We start from the raw sequence: 26,428 nt of genomic DNA, 5'->3' as shown, positions 1-26,428 counted from the left end.
GCAATAGTATATATAAACAATATTTGTACAGAAGTATGTATGCTTGCATGTAACTGAAACACAAGAGAGGTAGAAGTATGGGGAGAAAATTGATGTCATGAATATTCTGAACTTGACCCATTCACCGAGTTTGAGAAGCATAAATATATAAACTCTTGTATTTTAAGAGTAATGACATCAAGTTATGAACTGCTCGAGCGACTGGTAACGTGATAACTCCTGCGTTAATAAATATCTATACTTCTCGTTCAACAACTTTTTTTTTCTCAATCTTATTTATCTACCTATTTCGTTGTTTTCCGACAGGCTCCAAAAGTTTTAATTTTCGTACGAGTACGAAAAAAAGTTGTCGTATACGGCTGTTTCCGTCCCACCGAGCAGACATTAAGCAGCCTTATATTATATGTATACAAATATTGATGAAATCATGATTTCATCTGCAAGTGTAATAAATTTCGATTTCCATTAGACAAAAACTGATGAAAACAACCTTTTTAATTTTATTCTTTATGACAACCAACCAATTCGTTGCTCATTGACGAATGTCCAATTTATGTCAAAAAAAAAAAAAAAAAATAAAGAAAAAAATAATACATGAAAATGTTCTTGAAAATCATAAATAAATACGACAATAGAGAACGAAGTTTTATCATCATCATTGTTCATGACTTCATAACTATATAATTTGGCTCTCAAGCCAGCAAACTCAGTCATAATTTTACCATTATTTTCGTCTTTCATAAGACCAATAACTTTTTTGTTGACTCTTGGCATGTTATAAATATTATTTGGTGGATAATCTGATGTGTCAAATCTTTATAAATTTTCCTTTATTTTTTCATAAATATCAGGAACTTTGAAATTTAAAATGAGTGAATCAGTATCCATGTAAAGTGCTTTGACATCATTGTGATTGAATTTTTTTTTGATATAATTGTAGTAAAAATCATAGATCCAGATTTTTGAAAGATCTAGTATTGTAAATCCAGAATAAATTGGCTTATTGAAAATTATTTTCACTCGTGACATTTCAATAATTGCAATATCATCTTTATAAACTGAGCAGCTGTGAAAATTTGGTTTTGCAATCAATGATCTAGCTCCATAGTGACCTTCCCATTTTGTTACTATTTTAACATCTTTTCCTTTCCTTACATTTTGCATCGTTTTACCATACACACTGTTGTTCATTAATTTGAAAAAATTTTTTCCAAAATCTGTGGTCGCTTGCTGACGCATACCAGTATTGAGATCAATATATTTTTTCAGCCATGAGCTTTGTTGAAATTTCAATATACGATGAATTTTGTTCAACTTCATGCCAAGTCCCAAATATAGTTTTAAATTTCTATAATGTATCACATAATTTTTTTTTGTCATAAAGAGTTGTCATTAATTTTGATTGCTTTGAATTTGGTGCTGTGAATTGCTCTGGACACAAGGGCAAATCTTTATGCCATTCATGTAAATATTTTGGATAATCCAAGTCAACTTCCAAGATATATCCAATTTCAGCTTTATCAGATATATTTGTCACATCAATATTTTAATTGTCTTCCCATTGGAAACCTCCATAAGGCAAATATTGACTCATGCCAGCAACATATAAATTATTTACATCAAAATACATAATGTATGATTCTTCTTCTTCTGGATTATATTTATCACCCATATACCGATTGTTGGCTTTTGCGTATCGGTTCATAAATTGTGCAACACCACCTCGAATTCCTTTCTCAATGAAAAGATGCATTGCTGGGTCTGTCAAAAGTTCAAGTTCCACACCTGTATACTTTAACATTGCATCAAATGCTAGACCTGGTGCAGTAAAATAATGGAGTGCATCTAGACTGTATGTTGATAAACAGCTCAAACGAAAATTTTCAAAGATATCTGCCAACAAAAGCACATCAGTTTTCAAATATAAATCAGAATATTCACCTAATGTATTTATTTTAAATTTTTCCCAAATATTTTTGGCATGTTCATAGTCTGCATCTGATATATCGGAATTATTTAATTTTGAGAAAAATTCTTTTTTTGGTGGTAGAGATGTTTCAGCTAATTTTTCCCAAGAGTCAATATATTCGTATGGAAATACTCCTTTTCTACACAATCAATCAAAGTATTCACTATTGCATTCACTACGTGTTATAATTTTGTGATCATTGCTCAAATCAGATGATAATCTATCAATACTACTAGACATAAATCTAAATGAGTCGATGAATCTTAAACTTACAACAGTATTATCCACTTTTTTTGTGAATGAAATGTATTTTCCTTTATTTATTGGTAGTATATGTATGCGACCATTGGATGCCTTGCAAAGTTCTTGTATTAAAAAATGCGAGTCGTATCCCGATAAATTGTGCATGACTACAGGTACGTTGTGAGACTTTGTATAGCTAATATTGCATTTAGCATGAGCTGGACCTCGATATGATCCGCTGAAATGATCGTAATCATGGTGCTTAACGTCTTGCTCCATGAAAATCTCCTCACATATATGACAAATTGTGGCATTTTGAAATTCATGCTCCTGTTGCACAGTCAATTTTTCCATTGGTATTGGATTTAGAAGTACATCATTGACCTGGTGAGCTAATTTTTCCAATTCTCCAATAAACCATTCAATACAATTCTCACTACGATTCATTCTGTAGAATGATAATGTATTATCATAAGTACATTTAACATAGTACGCAGCACTGTGTGGAATATGTTCTTCAGAGTCGGTATTATCAATCGGTTTTAAAATACACTCCAAATCAGCATAGACGACAAAAGGTACAAGTTCTCTATACCGATGATTTTTAAATTTCAGTATATTGGAATCTTTTCTTGGCATAATCATCCGTGCATGATTAATTTGACAACAGTCAGCCAAATGTCTGTTCAAATAAAGCTCTGACGAGAAATGATTTCGACATCTATCACAAATATATAAACGACAATGAGCCTTGCTGACTTGTGAGCCTACCAAGCGTGATAAATTTTTAATTAATGCAAAATGGAAAATTTTTTTTCCTTTTTTACTGCTTTTGAACATAATTTTCATATTCATTTTCTTCATCAACTTCTATTTTATTGTCGTCATCGTCATCATTATCATCATCATCGTCGTCAGCCGAAAAACATTCATCATCAAATATACTGTCATTAGTATTGGTAACATTTTTTTTTTTATTATCATTTCCGTTTTTATCGACTGCCAACAGATGAATCGTTTGACTGGGAGGGACATTTGCACCGGATGACCTTGAGAATTACAAGTGAGTCAACAATCTTCTATGGTGGTAGTCTATGGTGAAAGTAAAAAAGTGGGGAAGAAACATAAATTGTAAGATAATTTTGAAATAAAGATAATTTTACTTTAGAAAATTAGTTTTAGTTTTATAGATACGAAAAATGTCCTCAAAAAAAAATATATCTATGTTTGATAGTAACCAATGTGAAAACCACCAATCACCAATATGAAAACCACTAATCACCAATATCAAAACTACCAATCACCAATATCAAAGCTACTAATCACCAATAATAAAATTACCAATATTAAAACAACCAATCACCAATATCCCAACTACCAATATTCCAGCATAAAAAGTTTCATGTTTCATCCAGTATGGAGCGACTTGCTGTGTTCATGAGCAGTACTATTCTCGGAGAATGTGTTCACATGCAAGTTCTCGCAGCAAGACTTAGCAAGACCTTAAATCACTAAATGTGACCAAAATTTTCAGTAACTTGGTGGAAATATTTCTCCAGCATTACTCCGTTTTCGGCCTATGGTCGGAGAAATTACTCCGGCATGAGATTGATACTGGAATAATTTCGTTGGCATGAAATTAGTGCCAGAAAAATTATTCTGGCATGAGATCAAAGAAGGAAAAAAAACTCCATCATTGATCTCATGCCGGAGTAATTTCTCCGGCAGTGACCTCATGTATTTTTGCCGTTAGTGATCTCATGCCGGAGTAATTTCTTAGGGAATGGGCCAAAAACAGAGTAATGCCGGAGAAAGCCAGAGTAATACCGGAAAAATCTTTCCGCCGGGTATTTTCGCGGTTTTAAAAAATTGATTGCTAATTACATATCTCAAAATAAAAAAGAATACAAAAAAAACACGAAATATTTAACGTTCAAAAAATGTTTCATATTACTATTGGCTTGTTTATTGTCAATCTCATTTTTCTGTCATCAATTGAATACTTTGTCACCGGTGATTAAATGTAAATCATAGTAAAATAAAAGAGTCAATATTGATCAGAAAGTTGTTTCAAATAGTTTGTGAATTTATAAACTTAATAGTTATAGTGAGCTTACCTGTAGTTTCAATGAATGTATACTCAAGTAGTTTCATAATTGCTTAAAAATATTGCAAAACATAATGATGGATTAAAAATATAATCTTGTAAATTTAAATTTATCACGCTTAAGCGGAATTCCTATATTATTTTTATTTCTTTATAAATTTTTATAAATATAAAAATATAACTTTGACATTTTTGAAAATGATATTCAGAGAATTTTTCGGTGCTATACGCGCATGCGCGAGTAGTTTTTTTTTTTCTTTTTCTTTTATTTAGAGGGGAGAGAGTAAACAACAACAAAAAAATCACCTAGGTTATCACTTATCACAGCTGTTATGTTGTGTTGCTAAGAGAATTTGTGATTTGACAATTCATGTTTTTTTTATTATTTTATTAAATTTCTACTTGACAACAAAACAAAGTTGCATGCAGTTGGATTAAATTTTGTGAATTAAATTTATTCATCAGAGTAAGTAGAGTATTAAATAAATAATTAATTGCTATTGATGTTAACTGCCAACAACTAAAGTTCAAAGGTTTTTTTTTTTATCAACAGATATGATAAAATAAATGATACATTCTGGACGAACAGGGCTGAATTATTGAGTAATTTTTTTTTAATTTTTATCAACAAGGAAATATATAAATAATTTTAATAATTGTGTTCTAGAGCCACTAGTAATTTTTTATGCACTTCCAATCAAAGAATTAATACCAAATCAAAGAATTAATATCAGTATTAAAAAATATGGGTTTTGTTGGTAAACTTGGTGGTGAATTACTGAGATCATTAGCAGAAAGGGAAGGTTAATTTTTACAACATTTGGTGTAAAAGATCCACCAAATCAACAGAAAATGTTGGTGAAGAAAAATCAAGAAAACGAAAATTTATCAAAACACTGTTTACAGCAATTTTAGAATCAGCTATTGAGCCAGTAGAAGATTCAAGATATTTTTATGGTGCGATGACACCTTATCAACGTGATCGTATGAAGGTTATACATCTTTTACATATTATGAGACATTATATTGATTCTAATTTAAAATCAGAATTACAATGTCTATACGCCATGAGTGATGTCATGCATAAATACAGAAATCTTTCAAGTAAATATTATTTGTTTTTCTACAATCATCTGGTGATCAGGCCGGTTGTCGAATCACAACAGACCTTGATGATTTTGAATTTTATATTAATCATTTAATGGCATATTTGTTTATTGTTTGATTCAAGGTTTTGGAGGGTTTATAATTCATCAACTTCACGAAGAGAAAATCATATTAGACAATGGTTTTTTGGCATAGCATAGCTGCACAAATAAGACAGAGTCGATTGGTCATGTTAAAGCTGTCGATTGCCTACTTAATCCACCATTTTGGATTGAACTTCAAAAGAGTTTTGATAACTCAGAGGACGAAGCTTAGAATGATTTTACCAGTGAAACCCCCCCCCCCCCACAAATAAGTGATAAAAAAAAATAATAACCATTAATCGAGTCAACGATATAATACTATTATTATTATTAAATTGTGATCGATGATATTTTTTTTATGTATGGGATTATAACTGTTTGCTGTACATAGAACTTACAAGTATACATACAAGTAAAATACAACTGAAGTAAAGCAGTCAAATTACAGTCATAATCTTGTTATGTTAATGAAAAAAAAAAAACAAATACTCAGACGGTCATTTGTACCATTTTCATATATTTTAGTGTATTTTAGTGAACGGTGTAAATGATTCTTTAATATTGTGGTTTATAATTTTACTTTTGATACATGTTTTGACATCACCAATATATGTAAACAGATTGATAGTTAGAGATTAATTAACCGCAACAATAAATAACTTTTCGTTTTTTTTGTTTTTTAAATTTTAGATTGCATTAAAAGTCTATCAAATAATAAATGTATAAAAACATCTATTTTATATTAACTAAAAATACGACTTCAATAATTTCTTGGACCACCAAAAAGTCACTTGGTGCATGGTAATAAATTGACAATATGTTTATTAAAATACAGCTAATATTTTAGGTATTATTATTTTTATTTTTATGAGGTACATCATTGCCAGTATCAAGCCAAAAAGTAGAAGCATCGAATAAATTGAAAGCTCAAACAAGTAAAATAGTATCAAGTTTTAAAAATCCAGTTGTAGCATGTAGTATGCAACATCAATACAGTGGTCATATAGATGGAATATGGAAAATTTCAATTGGTCGTTCAATGTTTGGCAAGCAGCAGTTAATTGGGATATATCACTTGATCGTACATGAATGACTGCAACAAATGGTGATCAAGATGAACTACCAACATTACGTACACCAGTACGTAAATTATTAGGACATACTGGTGCTGTTATGGCTGCTAATAGGTTACCAGGTGCTGAACAAATTGTAACAGCATCATGGGATCGTACTGCAAATCTTTATGGTGCTAAAACTGGTGAAATTATTCATACACTATGTGTGATCAAGAACTTACTTATGTATCAACTCATCATGCACAACGTCTTTGTGTTACATCAAGTTGTGATACAACTTTTCGTTTATGAGATTTTCGTGAACCAATTTATTCTGTATCTGTTTTTCAAGGACCTACAGATTAAATTAATAATTTAATTATATATTTTATTAAAAACAACATCATTTAATCATCATTTAAAAACAATATCATTTATTTTAATATCATTTATTTTAATATTAATTAATTTTATGTTATATTACATAGCTGTAACTTAATATATAATATTATTATATATATATATATATATATATTATATATATTATTATTTTTAAAATATCTTCTCCATATTAATTTTTTTTTCATCCCCAAGTTTTGGTTTTTTAGTATTTATCATCAAGTCAGACCCTTTATTTTTTCTTTTCATTCCTTCAAAATTTTTTTTAGAATTTGCTTCAATTTTCATTTCTGTATTGTCCATTGTTTCATCTTCTATTTGACCTTTTATTTCTTCTTTCACCTTTTTCATTTCTTCAATATCTTTGGATTCAGCTTCTTTGTTTTTTTTCAATTCTCAATTTCTTCTTTCAATATCGTTATTTCTTGTATACTTTCAGCTTCTAATTCTTTTAACATTCCATAATCTTTTTCTAAGTTTTCTTTTTTTTCTTTTAAAACTTTTAAATCATGCTCTTCGTTTTCTTTTATCAGCTTAGCCTCACTCTCAATTTTTCTTTCATTTTCTTTATTTTTTCAATATCTTTCAACTCATTCTCTTTCACTGTATTTAAATTTTCAATTTCGTTTTTTAGTTTTTCTTCTATAGTTTTTTTTTCTTTAATTTTTTCATCTTGTTTTTTTTCCAATTGTTTCATTTGCACTTTCATTTCTTCTATCATCTTTCTCAATCCGAAGATTTCTTGCAGGTCTTCTGTTTCTAATTCTTGTAGCATGCCGCAATCTTTTTCTAAATTTTCTTTTTTATACTGTAAAATCATAAAATCATTCTCTTCTTTTTCTTTTATCAGTTTAACTTCTCTTTCTATTTCTTCTTTCATTTGCTTCATTTCTTTTATATTTTCATATTCTGCTTCTTTTGTTGTTTTTAAATTTTTAATTTCTTCTTGTAGTTTTTCTTTAATTAGTTGCAATTCAAAAGCTTCATCTTCAATTTCATATTGTCTGTATTCCTTCTCTTGTATTTGTACTTCTTCTCCTTCTTCCTTGTCTAATAATTTTTTTATATTTTTGCATGACTTTTTTTCAGTTTTTGATTTTTTTTCATATTCTCTGTACTTCTTCACTATATTCTTCCTCTTGTTCTTGTATTTCTTGTTCTTGTATTTCTTGTTCTTGTATTTCTTGTTGTTGTTGTTCTTCTTGTTCCTTGTCTTTTGAGTTCATTTTATATTTATTTTCACAGGTTTTTTTTTTTTTTTTTTCAATTTTTTTCTAGATTCTTGTTCTTCTTGTTCTCGTATTTTTATTTCTTCTTCTTGTATTTCTTCTCCATCTTCCTTGTTTTTTGATTTTTTTTCATTGTTATTTTTACAGGTTTTTTTATTTTTACAGGATTTTTTTTTATCTTTCTTTTTTTTTCTAAATTCTTCTTGTTCTTCTTCTTGTTCGTATACTTGTATTTCTCGTTCTTGTTCTTGTACTTCCTGTTCTTGTTCTGGTATTTATTCTTCTTCTTGTTCTTGTATTTCTTCTCCATCTTCCTTGTTTTTTTATTGTTTTTCATTGTTATTTTTACAGGTCATTTTATTTTTACAGGATTTTTTTTTATTTTTCTTTCTTTTTTTTTCTAAATTCTTCTTGTTCTTCTTCTTGTTCGTATACTTGTATTTCTCGTTCTTGTTCTTGTACTTCCTGTTCTTGTTCTGGTATTTCTTCTTCTCATAATTCCTTCATTAATTCCTTAGCTACTGCTTGCCTTTGGTACTTTTACTCATTTAATAAATTAAATGCATGTAATTAATTAATTTTAAAAAAAAATGTCTACGGAAAAGCAGTAGCCAAGGAAAAAATGTAGCTAAGGAACCCATGTTGTTTACCACATAATTTTTTTGGCTACAATTTTGGCTACAATTCCTATGAGCTCAAACTGACGACAAGCAACATTTCGCTTGTAATCATGGTCAACATAATTCTAAGAGATCTGAGCATGCGCAACACATAAAATTACTAGGAAAAACACGTCAACTAGGAATATATCACTAGTTTTATGAGAATTAGGACTTTTTGGACGCGCCCTTGAAAAACTGAGATTACGAAAAAACGCAGCCATTTTTCGGTCCACGGTAAGCCATTTTTTGATTTGAAAACAAATGAAAATTGTGTTTTTTGTTTCATGTCAATTATAATTATTGTAATTTTGAGAGCGTACATTCTGTGTCAATATTTTCTGAATAAAATTATATATATTCATATTGTTAATATTTGTTGTTGTTATTAGTTTATTGTTATTAGTTTGTTGTTATTAGTTAGTTGTTATTAGTTTGTTGTTATTAGTTTTTAGTATTATTACTTCGTTATTTCTATAGTTTGTTGTTATTAGTTTGTTGATAATGTTTAGTAGTTGATTTTTATATCAACTTGTAAATATACCGTAAATACTTTTTTCACATAATGTGGCAAAAGAGATTGGACAGTTGTTTTTTTAATCATCACCGAAGGAGTCAATGTGATAAAGGAAACTGTATTTTAAAAACTATCGCTGGGATTCGGGAAGTACAGAGTGAAAAAGCAACTTATTATAGATTTGAAAATAAATTATACTTTTATAGAAAAGACATCGTCTCATCTATGTCATTCAGATGCCGAGTCAGAGGATGTTCAGGCTCAATCAATCTGAATTTCAAAGATGAGTCGATTTTTCATGTACATAGTTGTGAAATAGATGCGGATGAGTTTGAAAATAAGATAAAATTGCATAACAGTATTAAGTTAATTTCGAAAGAAAAATCATTTTTGACAGCAACGAAGATTGCGAAAGAAGCTGAAAATGAGTGAGTAATTTTTTTGATGTTCACTAATTTCTGAAATCCACCAATTCTGTATTTTTCTTTTTTTTTTTTATGCTAGAATATTTACTTTAAATTATATATTTTATAAAATCACCAATTTCTAAAATCCACCAATCCTGTATTTTAATTATTTTTTTTTTTATCTATGCTAGAATATTTACTTTGAATATTATATTTTACAAATTCACCAACTTCTAAAATCCACCAATCCTGTATTTTAATTTTTTTTTATCTATGCTAGAATATTTACTTCGAATAGTATATTTTACAAAATCACCTATTATCTAAAATCCATCAATCCTGTATTTTAATTTTTTTTTTTCATTTATGCTAGAATATTTACTTTGAATATTATATTTTACAAATTCACCAATTTCTAAAATCCACCAATCCTGTATTTTAATTTTTTTTTTTTTTTATCTATGCTAGAATATTTACTTTGAATATTATATTTTACAAATTCACCAATTTCTAAAATCCACCAATCCTGTATTTTAATTTTTTTTATCTATGCTAGAATATTTACTTCGAATAGTATATTTTACAAAATCACCTATTACCTAAAATCCACCAATCCTGTATTTTAATTTTTTTTTTTCATTCATGCTAGAATATTTACTTTGAATATTATATTTTACAAATTCACCAATTTCTAAAATCCACCAATCCTGTATTTTATTTTTTTTTTTAATCTATGCTAGAATATTTACTTTATTTATATTTATTTATACTTATAATTAGTTAATTGTATACAATTAATTACGTATGGGATTACTTATGCTTCAATTAAAAGTAAAAATTCATATAAAAATAGAATGCGCAAAATTCACCAATTTTGTCCTGTCCACTAAAGTCACCAATGCTACTCAAAATTAACAGTTTGAAAACACATTGATTGATTGATTGATTGATTGATTGATTGATTGATTGACTGATTGATTGATTGATTCTTATTATCAATTTCAATTATTTAGATTTCCTGATATAGTAACTAATTGTTCTCGAGAAGCTCTAAAGAAGATGGCTACTCGTGAGAAAATCAAATTATTAAGTCATACTCCAAAAACTATAGCAGAGCTAGGAAAAATGTATAACACTTCTGAATCTTCTGGTGTTCCCGGCCATGAATATTATCGGGGTCACTTAATTACAAAAGATGACCAGGAAGTAATTCTTTTTGCTGGTGACGAGTCGATCAATTTTATGAGAACGCTCGGTTTGCCTCCAAATCGATGGAAATTTTAAAGCCATTCCTCGACACCAGAAAAATCGGTACTTCAATGCCAGACAGCTTTTTGTAGTTTGTGGTGAACTGACTGAAGAGGTAACTATTTTTTCTACTGAAACTTTTTTTCATGGCTGCCGTAATTTTGAATTGAAAATCCTATGCATTTAGGAAATACGACGGCCATGTTTACCCGCTAAACATTGTCGAGCGGGTAAATATAGCTGTCGTATTGGAAATACATAGGATTTTACATTTAGAATTTCGGCAGCCATGAAAAAACGCAAAAGTTTGCGTGTCGTGAGTTAGAGTCCTTATTTTATCGGATCTCCAAAATGTCAGCAAATGAGAGTTTCTGAACGGACCCCTGGCAGCGTTCTTTAGCCAGTTTCTTTTTCACGCATTCTGACCACGCAGTCGCGCAGAAGTAGAGGAATCAAGTAAAATTTCTAAAGTATATATGTGTGCGTTACATACACTTACAAACACTTGAAAACGCACGTGCTTTTTCAGCTTTTGCGCAAATGCGTGGTCAAAAAGTGCTAAAAAAACATTGACGAAAGAACGCTGCCTATCATTTTTTCGGATCTTCAAGATGGCGGACATCAGTGACTATGTGCTCAAACTCACGACAAGCAACATTTCGCTTGTAAAATGGACTGAGCATGCGCAACAAGCTGGGTTGTGTCAAACTTGTAAACATGGCCGTTCTAATTCTCATAAAACTATAGTGATATATTCCTAGTTGACGCGATTTTCCTTGTAGTTTTACGTGTAGCGCATGCTCAGATCCCTCAGAATTATGTCGGCCTGTTTACAAGCAAAATGTTGCTTGTCGTGAGTTTGAGCCCTATCTAAATTGCTGGGCTGAATCGCCGCCATCTTGAAGATCCGCAAAAAATGAGAGTTTCTGAACGGACCTTGATATAAAGTTTTGAATGAAAACCGACTCTAATAATTTCAGGGTGAAACGATTCCTTTAGCATATGCGCTCTGCAGTGGAGCCAAAACAGATATCTACAAATTTATCATAGAAAATTTGAAAAAACTAACAGGCGGATTGCCTAATCTTGAAAGTGTCACTTCGGACTTTGAAAAGGCTGAGATAAAGGCAATTTCGGAATTACTTCCGCATGTAAGATATATTGGTTGCTCATTTCATGCTTCAATGGTAAGTTTTATTTTAAGTTATTATTATAACTTGTAGTACACGAAGAGAAATCCACAGCAAAAAATGCTATATAGACTCATACAAATTTTACTGAAGTTTACAGTAAGAATTTTTAAAAGAGGTTAGAAACACACTCGATTTACAATAAATATTCGTGTCATCTAGCAGGAAAAATTCCTATTAACTACAGTTAGATTTAGCATAAAGTATACCATTAACTCAAGACTTTAAATGTTCAAATATATGTATAATAATTATTAGTGAGTGGGAATTAATCGCTGAAATGACGTCGGCCATGATTGTTACTATATTACTACAGGGATATTTGCTGGATTTCTCTCCGTATAGCTTTGCTTTGCAGTAGTTTGATTTGCATCATGTTCCGGTTTCTAGAATATTGTAAAAAAATGGAGTGCAGAATTTCCAGGCCAAAAATATTGGACCAACAAGGAAAAAAAAAAAAAAAAGATGTAAATAAAAAAACTAAAAAAAACAAGAAAAAAGAATCTGCAAAAGTTCTACATTCAAAAAAATGTCCCCGTGAAGGGTATTATTTCGCTTTGAAGCTGGTAATTCTACCAGCTGAAGAATTCCAAGAAGGGGTCAACGTAATTGCGCGATGGATGGAGTATCACGTGGCTGAGTTTCCAAATTTACTGGCTTTTTTGAACTACCTCCAAAACTGGGTAGACCGCCGGGAACAAGCCAGTGTGTTTGGAACATTAAACACAACCAACAACTCAGTAGAATCTTATAATAAACAAATAAGATTAACATTGGGTTCTCCTAACACGTTTGTAATGGAATATCTTCGTATGTTATTTATTTATTTTGGTTCTAACTCGCGTTTAGTGCTTGCTTAATCATTTTCTTTCGGTGGTTTATTTTTTTTCACTTCGATGCACATGATCATACGCATGCGCATATTATGCAAACTTGTGTCGAATACATTCGGTGGGGGACGTTCCAAAAATCACTCGGAAACCCGGAAGTTCAAAATTGTGATCATAGAAAATTTTTGATATTTTGTTGTGGTAGACATGATTTTTTGTTCATGTATTTTTATAGGCACAAATCAATAAACTATTATTGTTTAATCATTAATAATAATTATAAAAATACTTTTCACACCTGTAATAAGTAACAAAAGCAAATGGCATATGCAATATGGCTGTTTTTGTTGTTTACAATATCTACAGTAACCTCTAGCTACTTTTAAGTTGGTTTTATCATTATATTTTTCCGTCCACTGCGCCGCTTCCGGTTTTCCGAGTGATTTTTGGAGTGTCCCCATGCTTTCTTTTGTTTATTAATTTTTTTTCACTTTCATGCGCCTGTCATGCAAACTTGTTGAGAAAACAGTGGCGTCGAACAAATAATCTTTCAAAAATAAGAATTAAAACCCTCATGTCTTACGCTGTTGCAAACTGACTTTTTGCTGACTGCGCATTTAACTGCGCGTGCTCAAAAAAAAAAATTAGGCAAAAATAAACTACCGAAAGAAAACACCTGGGGTGCATTCCTTTAATAAAAAATTTTTTTTTCGTTTTGCAATTTCGCCCTGTAATACCGACTAAAAACTAGAAACAGAAACAACGACAAAAGTGATAAAATTCTCTATGCCATATTCCAGACTTTACAGTTTACGATAATGTGTGGTACGACCTATGTGACAATAACAAACAATCACAACGAGTCAATTTTTTATTTATTTCAGTTTGATATAAACATTGAACAGTTATCCACACGGAGAGAAATATTCAACAAAAATTGTTAAAAAATTACTTAAAAATTGTTGAACAGAACCACAAAAAGGTGGCAAGATGTCAATCCAATAAAATTTGTTGTGGTCAACATCAAAATTTGTTTTACCGACCCACAAATTTTATGGTTCCCGGGGACACAAAAATTATGGTTCTGTACAACAGAATCTATTGGACACATATTAAAATCTATATAACTTTCAATAAAAATTCTCATACAATACACAAATTTTGTTCTTTCTCAAATAAAAATTCTGATAAAGTGAACAAAATTTGTTCTTATTTCGTATAAAAATTGTTGCACAGCACAAATAACATTTATTTGATTTCAAATAAAAATTCTTGTGAATTAAACAAAATTTCTTGGTTTTTTAATAAAATTTATTGTACAATAACAATTGAATTTATTCAACTTTTAACAAAAATTCTTACCAAATGAATAAAATATGTCTTCCACCTAAATAAATATTAATAAACTCTTTAAATAAAAAAAAAATTATTAATAATTAGTAATTAATTGATAATTAATGCAATTTATATATGGCAAGTCTTTTTTATTACTGTTACATGAAGCTTTACATTTTTTAGAATCTTATTTTAACTTACTTCTATTTAAATTACGTTTTTACCACCAGTTTTTCATTATAAATCTATGCCCTCCAAATGCACGTACAATGTAGCTAATATTACAACTATATAAATCATTTTGCGTTAGAATTTTCCATTGATAACGATAAGTTAATAATTTATACGCTTGGGTATGTAAATCATAAAAAACATCGGGTAACAATTTAACGATTAATATAAAATTATTATTCTCTCCAAGAATAATATGATTGACTTCAAAGAATACTGGTCCTTCTTCTGATGCAGTCACAACAACACATTGGTCTTTTATTAGCATACCATCCCAAGTTAACTCTTTAACTTTTGATATCAATTTAGTGATTGGATCACTTAATGGATACAAATATTCTTGAATTTTCAAGCAACTACTAATTTCATCAATGAGAAATGTCCTAACTAAATTTTTATTATAAATTAACATTTTACAAGATTCATTCATTAAAAATCTATAGTTTAATTGAAGTTGATGCTTTATTGCAATCGTCTTACATACATTTAACCTACTGATAGCGACAGCTGAGGTTCTTTTACCATCACGATGTTTTGCCTCAAATCTAATCGTAGATATTCTAGATAAAGATCCAGTTAGAAACAATACTCTGGGATAATGCAATAAGAAGTGATGTTTTGGTTTCATACTATTAGGAAAAAAATTATTACGAAGCGTTAAATAGTCGGTTATTATTTCACTTAATGTTAAATGTGTGTCACAATCAAGATAATAGCTTGTACAAATATCAATTATATCTTTTAACAGTAAAAATATTTCCCAAAGTTTATCATTTTTGTTTATATAATGGCCAATAATTAAACTAAAATGTCGAATCAAAGTCAACATTTCTGAAGCAGACATAATAATTGATTTTTTTTTTGTTATTTGTTTTAACAATATTTCGGATGGTTTATTTTTTATAAGTCCGTAATAGAAGCCTTTAATTCGACTATTAAGTTCATCTAGTGTAAATAATTTTTCTACAATGATATAATGATTTAAAATTAATGCCATGTCATATCGACATACACCTTCTAACAAATCGTGTGCATAATCAACGGAGGCATTTGTTATTGGATGGAAACCATGAACCCCGAATAAAATACTTTTTTTTTGAATCCCTGTTAACTTAGGTTTTTTTTTTTTAATATCTAATTCATAACTATTTTTTGTTCTTAAAATACATTTTTTTTCTGAAAAAACTGAATTTATTTGTTTTTTATTAATCTGACAAAAACGACAAAATTTATGTTGACTAAAACTTTCGGTAAAACCAAGCATATAATGCATGCCTAAATTATCTCCAAGAATTAATGATAATTTAAAAAATATAGTGATAGGTCCAGACGTGTGATTAATTGTAATACCTGTGCTTCCAAGAAATTCAAGTTCATCTTTTATCCTCGAAAAAATAATTTCATTTTCAAAATATTTCCGGTCAACAGTATTAAAAAGTACAAATAAAAATATGTTTTCAAGTTTTGCTTGGTATCGTGGAGGCAAACATGGTAATGATACGTAAATAGCCCCACACTTAGATACACCACGATGACTACCTAAAGGGTTATCATTTTCGTAATCATCGTAATAAAAAAAAAGGGGAAGTATAAGTTTATTTTCATCATGAGAAACTATTTTTTGCCATAAATTACCTTGTATAAAATTACTATTAATTGTCGGGCTATCTTTTAAAACTTGAATGTAATTAATCATATCATTATATACGTGTGGTAGCTCGAAAAATTTTTTAAAAACATCTCTGAGAGGAATAAATTCAACTGTAACTTGAATCATTTTTAAAATTTGATTACTTTGTTTTTGATAGTATTCTTGTCTATTACCTATTAAATATGAAACTGGTGGTATATAAGTCCCCAGCTCTTTAAAACGTTTAAAAGCCTTATGCTCTGTTTTAAACTCATTAAATTCATTAGTACAATTTTCAAATATTTTAGAAATAGCTGACTTTTCACTGTCAATACTTAATTTATCAATAATATTTTTTTTTATTTTTTGCAAAGACGTTTGGGCATAATCAGATGTGAAATTAATTATTTCACTTGTTTTATTTCTCGGCATATCTACATAACTATATAATCTCGCTGCTAAAATTAATGATTCATTATTATTTGTTGTTGGTATTTGTTCATGGCTTTCAATATGACATGGTGCATCAATAATATCCAGAGTATTGTTCCTATTATCAGCTGTCATACTATCAGCTACTACAGCATCAATATCATCAATTTTTAATTTTTTATTTATCTGTTGAACTGTGCTAATATTACGCTTTTTGTGTGTCCTATAAATATGAGATTTTATTGTATTAAATGAGTTAAATACTCTGTTACACAGCTCAAACCCACATGGGAATGTATTTTTATTTGAATGACAATTCTTTAAATGAGTAAGAAATGTTTTCGACTCACTTAATGACTCGTTACACAATGTACAAGTGTACATAATGATAACAATTTTAATAACTACGATACGAATGATAATAATACTAATATCACCTAAATACTAATTGAATTTAAAACTAATATTTCTTGATAACAAATATAGTTTTCTCCGAAATTATATTTTGAAAAAAATTGTATAACAAATACGTTTGTTAATGCTTTTCATGTCGAAAAAAATTTTTCATCAAAAAAAAATAAAATAAATTATGTTTCACGACTATAATTAAAAAAAAATTATTTATCATTTACTTTAAACTTGAGATTAAATTATTCTTAAGATTTCCAAGGAAATCAAATAACAAACAAATAAATTTAACAGTTAACACAATACTCAAAAAAAAATAATAATAATAAATTACGTATCAGTCTAGTTATAGTATTAATTGGGTTGATGGTTTTCATTTGAAAGTGTTATTGCATGTTCAACTTGGCCAAGCAACTCTAATGTTTGTCTACTACATTTACTTCCTATTGGTAAAATTATTTCATAAAGCCCCTTTTGAATAAAATTCCATAAATGATCAGCTTTTTCCGGAAATTTGCATTGCAACGAGAAAAATAACTTGAATGTTAAATCAATTGCATGAAGAACAGAATTGACGACGTAAATACTTGAATTAACTGTCTCGTTAACATATACATAAACCGATTGAATATCATTTATTGGCCCTACTAACACTGGGATGGGTTGAAAAGTTAAATTATGATTTGAAAGTATGTTTCTTTGACGATTAATAGCTGGCTGAATATCTGCAGCAGTTTCTACGTGAATCATAAAAAAAGCTCGTCGTTCAACTATAGAAAGTTTATTGTTTTTTTCACCTTTTTTAAGTCTCAATGATGGTGCTTGAATGATATATGGTAGTAAGTAAAAAATTATAGCGTCTTGGTTGTGATGGGGTAGTGTTGGCAATGCGTGTACCAGACCGCTGTCAGCTTGAGTAATATCTTTACAACTATTTAAATAATTTATTAAAACAGGACGTACGATTTCCCATCTATCAAATAATTTATCAGCAGCATCAGGGTAAATTTTGTTAAAATCTGATGACAGTAATTCTGCACCAATTGCTACTTCCAAGCAAGGAAAATCTTTGTAATACTCGTGCAATTGATAATTACCACTTTTCAGTTTTTGCTGTCTAATTCCAAAAGATTGATCCCACTTTATTTTCACTTGATCATCTGGATCCAAATGATGAGACAACCAGTCTACAGCTGTTTGTTCTTCTTCTGTTGAAAAAGAAAAAAAAATTAATATTTTTAAACATTAATAATAAAAAATCAATGTACAAAATTTTGGCTATAAATAACTAATTTACCATTAGCATCTCTCACAACAGGAGCTTCAATGTGCTGCCAAGGATCTGTTGTTAAATGCTTCTCTTTTAATTGTCCTTGAGTATATGAAAGATGATTAACGAAAGATCCACTAGCTTTTATTTTTTGGACTCGTTTAACTATTTGTCCATCTGGCATTGATTCTTGTACTCTATGAGAGCGATATGGAGTATATAATGCTGTCTTTGATGTGCCAGGGAAAAGAATAACTGCTTCATCTGACCACGTATTGAATTGTTCTTTTGAAATACTGTAAAAAAATTATTAATTAATCATGATCTACATTTTTAAATGAATTAAAAAAAAGTAACAGAGAAAAGACAATTAAGTGGTACAAAAATAAACATCTAGCATGCTTAAATAAATTTACTACTGTGAAAATGAAAATACATTTTTTTTTTTAATAATAAATAATAATAAATCTATATGCATCTAAGAAAAAGAAGCATTCTCAAGTGCATATATCTACCAACAATCTTATTAATGAAAAAAAAAATGTGAAATTAGTTTAAAAAAAAAAAAAACTCATGTAATTGATGTTGTTTATGTCGTACATGTCCTCCAACAGGCTTTATACATATATACAATACATACAATAACTGGTCATGCTGAATGGTTAATTAAGTGATAATAAAATTTAAAAATGTGGAAATGAAAATATGATTTAACTTATTTATAAACTTATTTATAAAACAAAAATATTATTTTTTGGATAAATAATTGAAATTAGTTCAAGCATGAAAATTTACTTTTTTAAATGAATTGATAAATTATTTTGATACAAAAGACAAGTATTGTTTCAACATTTAGCATGCTTACCTAAATGATTTTAGACGCCTTGGTTGTCCTTGTTGATAAATTGGATCAAACTGACGATTTTTTTCATTATCAATGATAAGTCGAACCATTAGATTCCTTGTATTTTTATCAAGAGACCCATTACGAATGTAAAATTTAAAAACACTTTTACCATCAGACGTTTTCATCAACGTTTCATAAACAGACTAAAATACATATATTTTATTAATTAAAAATTATTAAATATACAATGAAACGTGAAATCAATTAACATGGATTTATAAACTTACATTATTTTGAATTTCAGGACGTGCAAAAAATTGATTCTCGTCCTACCACAAAAAAAAATAACGATTATTATTATCTTGATATTTGACTATCCTTTTCAGGATTTATTTTAAATTATCTTCATTATGTTATCAAGCAAGAATTTTTCGAAGTTCAATAAAAAAAATCATACCATAATTGACACTGGAAAAAAAAAAAAAAAATTGTTAATTTAAAAAAGAAAGGTTATGTAATGAATAAACATCCAATAAATTAAAATAATAATCTACTTACCAATATAAGATTAATGAAATAATTCTATACAAATTATCACACTGGTCAAATTAAAATTCACAATTGTACATAAATATAAATAAGTAAATGATAATTGTTGAAGATTTCACCGACAATTTCGTTTTTTTTTTGTTTTCGTCATTGACAAGTCTCAACTAGTTTGAACAGCCAACAGAAATAACTCACACAACGAAACATCCCCTCCAAACGTATTTGTGTGTCATCTGTTGCTAGCTGCCAATAATTGTGGTTCCAGAACCATAAAAATTGTTGTGATTTAAAACAAATATTCTTACACAGTTTACAAATTTTGTTGAACCACAAAAATTGTTGTACCGTTTAACAAAAATTATTATCCTTGAAACAAAAAATATTAGATTGGAAATAAAAATTATAAAACAAGAAAATGAAAATTATAAAACAGATAATAAAATTTGTAATACGGTTAATTGAAAAATGTAGTCCAATAAAAATTGTTGTACCGTTCAATAAAAATTATAAACCTACAAAATAAAAAATATAAAACATTTAACAAGTTTTATAAGAAAAACAAATAAAAAAAAAGAAGCTTGCATCTTGCCACCAAATTGTTGTACCAGAACCACAATTTTTGTTGAATATTTCTCTCCGTGCATCTAATAATTGGGAGCCAAAAAAAAAATAATGTCATGTGCCAGTACTGCCACTACAAAAAACAGCTTTTTTCTGTAAAATTTTGGCCGGTATTACAGGGCGAAATTGCAAAACGAAAAAAAATTTTTTATTAAAGGAATGCACCCCTGTGGTCCGTTTAGAAAATCTTATTTTTTCGGATCTTCAAGATGGCGGTGATTCAGGCCAGCAATTTAGATAGGCACTGATGTCCGCCATCTTGAAGATCCAAGAAAATAAGACTTTCTGAACGTGATGGACATCAGCGCATGCGTAGACGCACTTATTTATCTTAAAAAGAATGGCAGTGCCTTGAATAATATTGCAATAAAAATTTTTTCTTAGAAAAACTGCAATCGGAAATAACCAACGTTGGAATCCAAGCCGGCAGATATACGAAAATGATGGATTCCAACAAGGAAATGAGAAAATGTTCTGCAGCTAAGAGGGCAATTGAAAAAGATGCCAAATACAAAAATATAAGCGAGGCTGAAAAGAAGTTGATTGCAAAAAGGTATTACATCAAACATAGAGTGCATTCCTTTAATAAAATTTTTATTAAAGGAATGCACCCTTTGATAAGTAAAAAGTAATTCAGTCAGCCTCACTGATATTTGTCTAATTGATATTTTTAGAATAACTGTAGCTGAATTTCTCTTTGAAATCTGTTCACCAGAAGATAAAGAGGCAATTAAAAAAGAAAGGCGAACAACAAAAGGTCAAATATCCGGTCAATTGAAATTCGATAGTGTGGCTGCGGCAGTGGATGCTTTTTCTGATGAATCAGACGATGAATATACAGGTAACTCGAGTTAATATGTATTTTAAATCTTATAAAATATTCAGGGGGACGTTCTAAAAATCACTCGAAAACCCGGAAGTTCAAGATTGTGATCATAGAAAATTTTTGATATTTTGTTGTGGTAGACATGATTTTTTGTTCATGTATTTTTATAGGCACAAAACAATAAATTATTATTGTTTAATTATTAATAATAATTATAAAAATACTTTTCACAACTGTAATAAGCAACAAAAGTAAATGGCATAAGCAATATAGCTGTTTTTGTTGTTCACAATATCTACAGTAACCTCTAGTTACTTTTAAGTTTATTTTATCACTATATTTTTTCGTCTACCGCGCTGCTTTCGAGTTTCCGAGTGATTTGTGGAACGTCCCCCAGAACGCAGTGACGATCTGTGACTGCGCATGTTCTGGTCAAGAATATAGAAGCTCGTTCAGTAATTATAATTTTTTTGGATCTTCAAGATGGCAGCAAATACACCAGTTGATGATTTACCAATTAAAAAAAATTTCATATAATTACAAGCTTAGTTTGAATGATTTTTTTCTGTTTACTTTTTTAAAATACGTATAATCGGGGCTCAAAAACTTGAATAAGTAAAACAAGCTATCTTGAAGATCCAGAAAAAGGATGATTACTGAACGGACATTATTATTATTATTATTATTGTTATTATTACTATTACTATTATTATAATAATAGGAAAGTCATGTCCAACTACAAACTCCGAAAAGACTCAAAAGAAACCATGGAGTTATATTCCTTTTCCGATTCCTTCAACCTCTTCAATCCCACTAGAAGAAGCAAGCAATACTCCAGCACCAGCAGTAAACCAAAGCCGAAAGCGTCCTCTTTAAACAGTTGATTCCGTTCAAATTCCAAAAAAACAAGTAGTTACTATTACTATGTCGATAATAATTTACAATATGTCCTCTTCACCTATTTACTAAGATGTTTTTTTGTAGTTTTTGACATCTATACCTTTATAACTTTTTTTTTTCGAAGTCAATTTAACAAACTTCATGCAGACTCTGTAATTTTAGTTTGCTCACAGTAATTTTTGTTGCATCATAATGAAATCATACTACATCAAATATTCTTTGATACAGTATGACTTTACATGATCCACAAAGTTTGGTGCAACGTGAAACTCAAAATAACAATTTTCCATAAGGTGTTTTCTTTCGGTGGTTTATTTTTTTTCACTTCAATGCGCATGATCATACACATGCGCATATTATGCAAACTTGTGGAGAGCACAATGGCGTCGTACAAGTAATTCTCAAAAAGCAGGAATCAAAACAGGTGCTTTCTTTTGTGTATTTATTTTTTTTCCTGTTTATTTTTACGCATGCGTAATCGAATGCGCAGTCAGCATAAAGTCAATTTGCAACAGCGTAGGACATGAGGGGCTGGATCAGCCATGTTGCAATTCTTATTTTTTAAGAATTATTTGTTTGACGCCACTGTTCTTTCATCAAGTTTGCATGACAGGCGCATGTGCATGATCATGCGCATCAAAGTGAAAAAAAATAAATATACAAAAGAAAGCACCTAACATAACTAATCCAGCTCCTCATGTACCACGCTGTTCCAAACTGACTTTTTGCTGTTTGCGCATTCAACTGCGCATGCTCAAAAATGAATTAGAAAAAAAATAAACCACCAAAAGAAAGCACCTATTGAAAATGCATGGAGGAAATTAATTCGAAGCTTCGAAAAATGATTTTGACAAAAAAAAAACTTAAAATTAATTATATATCATTTATTTCTAGATTAATTCAGGAATCGAACCAATTTCATACATGGAAGTACATGGAAAAATGTACAAACTCATCAGTATTCCAGCATCAAAACTCATCAAGAAAAATTAAATCTTTAATAAATTTACGATTGTATTGTATTTGATAAAAAAATTTAAAAATTTCAAAAATTAAAAGAGACATTTAATAAAAATTGTATTTAATAATAAAATGTTAAATTTAAAATAATTTTAAATAAAGATAATTTGGTACCAATTATTTTAATGATAATAATATATTAATAATAATGTTATAATAAAATATCCTTATAATTTATACAACAGTATGAGAGGAGAGTGGCCTGAAACGGACACTCTGTTTACATGTATTTAGATAGGGAAAAAGGTGTCCGCATACTTCGTGGCTCTATCTTTGGAGGTAAAATATGCCACATCTAAAATTTCGCTTCAGAATACATCAATTTTTAACCAATTCATTGGTGATTTTCATTATTGGTGGTTTTAATATTGGTGGTTTGTTATTGGTGGTTTTAATATTGGTGGTTTGTTATTGGTGATTCTAATATTGGTGGTTTGTTATTGGTGCTTTTAATATTGGTAACTTTAGCATTGGTAATTTTCATTTTCGCGATATTATTTTGTTTTTTGTTATTATCTTAAATTCTTAAGCAATCTTAAGTTCATCCCCTCCCTTCTTTTTTTTGTGCCATAGACTATAATGTTAACACCAGAGCGGCTTGCTACTAAATATAAAATCCGGTGCAAATGTCCCCCCCCTCAAGGAGCAATAATACTTTTTTTCGGATTATTTGAAACAATTGCGTAAACATTTATTTTCAAATTGTTGAGTATTTCAAATTTTGGTATGTCTCGCAATTTTATTGGAAAAGATATTCCATCATATGATAACACTGTACTGAAATGTGGATATGAACTCACACGACAAGGATTTTCTTGTACAGAGTGCGAAGCTGCAGTCACAGGATGTAAAGCTGCAGTCACACACCACAAAAAACAAAAATGATCTTTATTTTCTATATTCAAAACTGCTCTTTTTTTTTTAATATCATCAGGCATCTGTACAAATGTCGAATCACCACCACGCAACGGTTGATATTTGCATACAGTAAAGATGATGCTCTGAATTTTTTTCAAGCTCCAACCAGAAATACCAAGATTAAATTCCTCAATTTTTTTCAATATAGAATCATAAAAATATTCATCGAACCAGTCATCGAGATTTGTTGTTGGTAGTATAACAGCATTTTTCGTATTAAATGACTTAATTTCTCTAACTTCTTTATCATCTTTAAGAACCTCATATTCACAATGTAAGCATGAATTCACCTTGAGATTTTTTTTTTCAAAAAAGCTGTAGTTTTTTGCTGACAACAGTTTGAGCATCTCTCAAAAAAATTTCAATCCCTATATGATAAAGATTTGTTACACTTCTAGTTATGATATTTCCTTTAAAAATATTCTCCAAGTCATTCCATTTTACTCTGTCATGCAATGTTGGTTCATCATGATGAGTACTCATACCAGCACCATGATGTAATGTCTTTTCTCTTTTCACTTGCAGCTTTTCAACTATAGTTGTAAGTCTAACTACGACTAGTTGTATTCTTTTTTTAAACCGACTGAATCAGCTGAATTTTTCAAAAATTTATTCAATAGTTTTACATTTACACTACCCCATTTGATCAATCGATCAATATTTTCAATAGTATTTGCAGATGAATAACCCGCACTTAAAATGTTAACAAGCTTCTCACACCTTTCGATAGAATACATTTTTTAATATATAATTTTTTTAATAATCAGGAGGAAGTAGTTGCCGCGAGATCAACTGACCACTGACTAATGACACAAGATTGACAAAAAAAAATGAATTCAATAAATATATTTATATATTGTTTGAAGAAAAAAGAAAGGAAGTGGAAAAAATTATTCTATTATTTTATATTTAAAATAAAAAAAGAGAGAAATAATAATACGCAAAGTAAGCGAAAAAATGAATCTCGATACATGATTAAGACAATGCAGCTAATAAATGAAAAAAGAAAGCAACAATATTGTCCGGAGGTCGAAGAACGGGAAGATGAAAAAAAACATTCAATTATTTTATATTTAAAATAGAAGAAGAGAGAAATAAAAATGTGCATAGTAAGGAAAAATGAATCTCAATGCATAGATGAGACAATGCAGCTACAAATGACCGCACGTGTTAAAAACGAAAACATTTAATTATTTTCTATTCAAAATATATGAAGAGAGAAATATGCATAGTAAGGAAAAAATGAATTTAATTATTTTATATTAAAAATATAAAAAGAGAAATAATTGAAAATGTGCATAGTAAGGAAAAAAAAAAATCTCGATGTATGATTCAGACAATGCATCTAATAAATGAAAAAGAAAGCATTAATATTGTCTCAAGGTCAAAGAACAGGAAGATAAAAAAAAAACATTCAATTATTTTATATTTAAAATAGAAGAAGAGAGAAATAAAAATGTGTATAGTAACCCAGGGAAAAATCGTCAGATCAAATCAGATCAAATCAGATCTGACCAGATCAAATTTGATCTGGCATATTCCAGATCAAGCCAGATAAGGATTATTGGACAATTTCAGATCTAACTTGATCTGACTTGATCTAACTTGATCCGGCTTGATCTGACTTGATCTAACTTGATCCGGCTTGATCTGACTTGATCTAACTCGATCTAACTTGATCTGGCTTGATCTAACTTGATCTAACTTGATCTGGTTTGATCTAACTTGATTTGGCTTGATCTGGCTTGATCTAACTTGATCTGGCTTGATCTAACTTGATCTGACTAGATCTGAGTAAATCTACTTAGCTCTAACTTGATCTGATTCGATAAAGTCAGATCAATTTAGATCTGATTAGGTCAGATCAGATCGGATCTGGTCATGTTGAGATCTAGATAACTAAGATTTTTTCAGATCTGTTCAGATTTCTTTAAATATATACAGATTTTCTTGCTGTATAAAAAGAAATACAGGTTTGTTCTGTTTATAACGCTATAGAAAAAAGTTACATATACTAGAATTATTTTTTTTATTTACTTTCTCAGATAACACCTTTTATATGCTTTTTTTTTATTGCTACATAGTTATTTTGATTATATACTTCTTTTTTTTACCTATACTTAAATGTATTTTGAAAAGTGACTTCTATTTATTGTTCATTTTTATAATAATACTCTTTTCTTTGTATAAAACCCGTAGGATTATCCTAATTATACTTATATACTTAGGTTTACATTTGGTATTTTAAATTAATCACAAAGTAGAAAGAAACAAAAAATAAAAAAATTTTTTTTTTAAAAAAAGAATAAAAAAAAGTTAACTTTGTTTTCAGAAGTTTAAGAGCGAATAAATGATATTGTACACGCGAAAAAGAAAACTACAAAAAAAAAAAAGACTA

General features: G+C 29.2%; 3 protein-coding genes and 1 long non-coding RNA gene across 9 annotated transcripts; 3 read left to right on the top strand and 1 right to left on the bottom strand.

Moving 5' to 3' along the window:
• Positions 1 to 4,620: 4,620 nt before the first annotated feature.
• On the top strand, positions 4,621 to 6,910 carry LOC122854958. Of its 3 annotated transcripts, none has more exons than XR_006374019.1 (5): positions 4,621 to 4,785; positions 4,873 to 4,922; positions 4,987 to 5,423; positions 5,551 to 6,310; positions 6,382 to 6,910. XR_006374019.1 is itself a non-coding variant. In XM_044155997.1 (5 exons), exons 3-5 carry the CDS (start codon positions 5,065 to 5,067, stop codon positions 5,619 to 5,621), a joined length of 327 nt encoding a protein of 108 aa, XP_044011932.1. In that variant the 5' UTR covers positions 4,621 to 4,785; positions 4,873 to 4,922; positions 4,987 to 5,064; the 3' UTR covers positions 5,622 to 6,910. The 3 variants fall into 3 exon arrangements, 2 of the variants coding, with proteins under 2 accessions (XP_044011932.1, XP_044011934.1); XM_044155997.1 differs by having other exon boundaries at positions 4,987 to 5,122; positions 5,226 to 5,423; positions 5,551 to 6,910; XM_044155999.1 differs by having other exon boundaries at positions 4,853 to 4,922; positions 4,987 to 5,122; positions 5,226 to 5,423; positions 5,551 to 6,910.
• Positions 6,911 to 9,371: 2,461 nt separating this feature from the next.
• LOC122854953 lies at positions 9,372 to 12,098 on the top strand. Its single transcript, XR_006374015.1, has 3 exons — positions 9,372 to 9,796; positions 10,789 to 11,138; positions 12,004 to 12,098. It is a non-coding gene; the product is annotated as an uncharacterized LOC122854953 (long non-coding RNA).
• A 626-nt stretch (positions 12,099 to 12,724) lies between these two features.
• Positions 12,725 to 23,141, top strand: LOC122854952. Of its 3 annotated transcripts, none has more exons than XM_044155991.1 (4): positions 12,725 to 13,023; positions 20,751 to 20,919; positions 21,041 to 21,207; positions 22,987 to 23,141. In XM_044155991.1, the coding sequence occupies exons 1-4, from the start codon at positions 12,834 to 12,836 to the stop codon at positions 22,989 to 22,991; spliced, it is 531 nt and encodes a 176-aa protein (XP_044011926.1). In that variant the 5' UTR covers positions 12,725 to 12,833; the 3' UTR covers positions 22,992 to 23,141. The 3 variants fall into 3 exon arrangements, with proteins under 3 accessions (XP_044011926.1, XP_044011927.1, XP_044011928.1); XM_044155992.1 differs by lacking the exon at positions 12,725 to 13,023 and adding an exon at positions 20,521 to 20,538; XM_044155993.1 differs by lacking the exon at positions 12,725 to 13,023 and having other exon boundaries at positions 20,531 to 20,919.
• LOC122854951 lies at positions 14,559 to 19,590 on the bottom strand. Of its 2 annotated transcripts, none has more exons than XM_044155989.1 (4): positions 19,484 to 19,590; positions 19,215 to 19,399; positions 18,377 to 18,645; positions 14,559 to 18,287 (listed from the first exon to the last, which is right to left on the bottom strand). In XM_044155989.1, the coding sequence occupies exon 4, from the start codon at positions 17,053 to 17,055 to the stop codon at positions 14,599 to 14,601; it is 2,457 nt and encodes an 818-aa protein (XP_044011924.1). In that variant the 5' UTR covers positions 17,056 to 18,287; positions 18,377 to 18,645; positions 19,215 to 19,399; positions 19,484 to 19,590; the 3' UTR covers positions 14,559 to 14,598. The 2 variants fall into 2 exon arrangements, with proteins under 2 accessions (XP_044011924.1, XP_044011925.1); XM_044155990.1 differs by having other exon boundaries at positions 16,598 to 18,287.
• Positions 23,142 to 26,428: the final 3,287 nt, after the last annotated feature.

The sequence above is a fragment of the Aphidius gifuensis genome, linkage group LG4 (assembly GCF_014905175.1).
Source record: "Aphidius gifuensis isolate YNYX2018 linkage group LG4, ASM1490517v1, whole genome shotgun sequence".
NCBI lineage: Eukaryota > Metazoa > Arthropoda > Insecta > Hymenoptera > Braconidae > Aphidius > Aphidius gifuensis.
The sequence above is the reverse complement of the archived record's forward strand: the minus strand, read 5'-3'. Positions and strand labels throughout refer to the sequence as shown.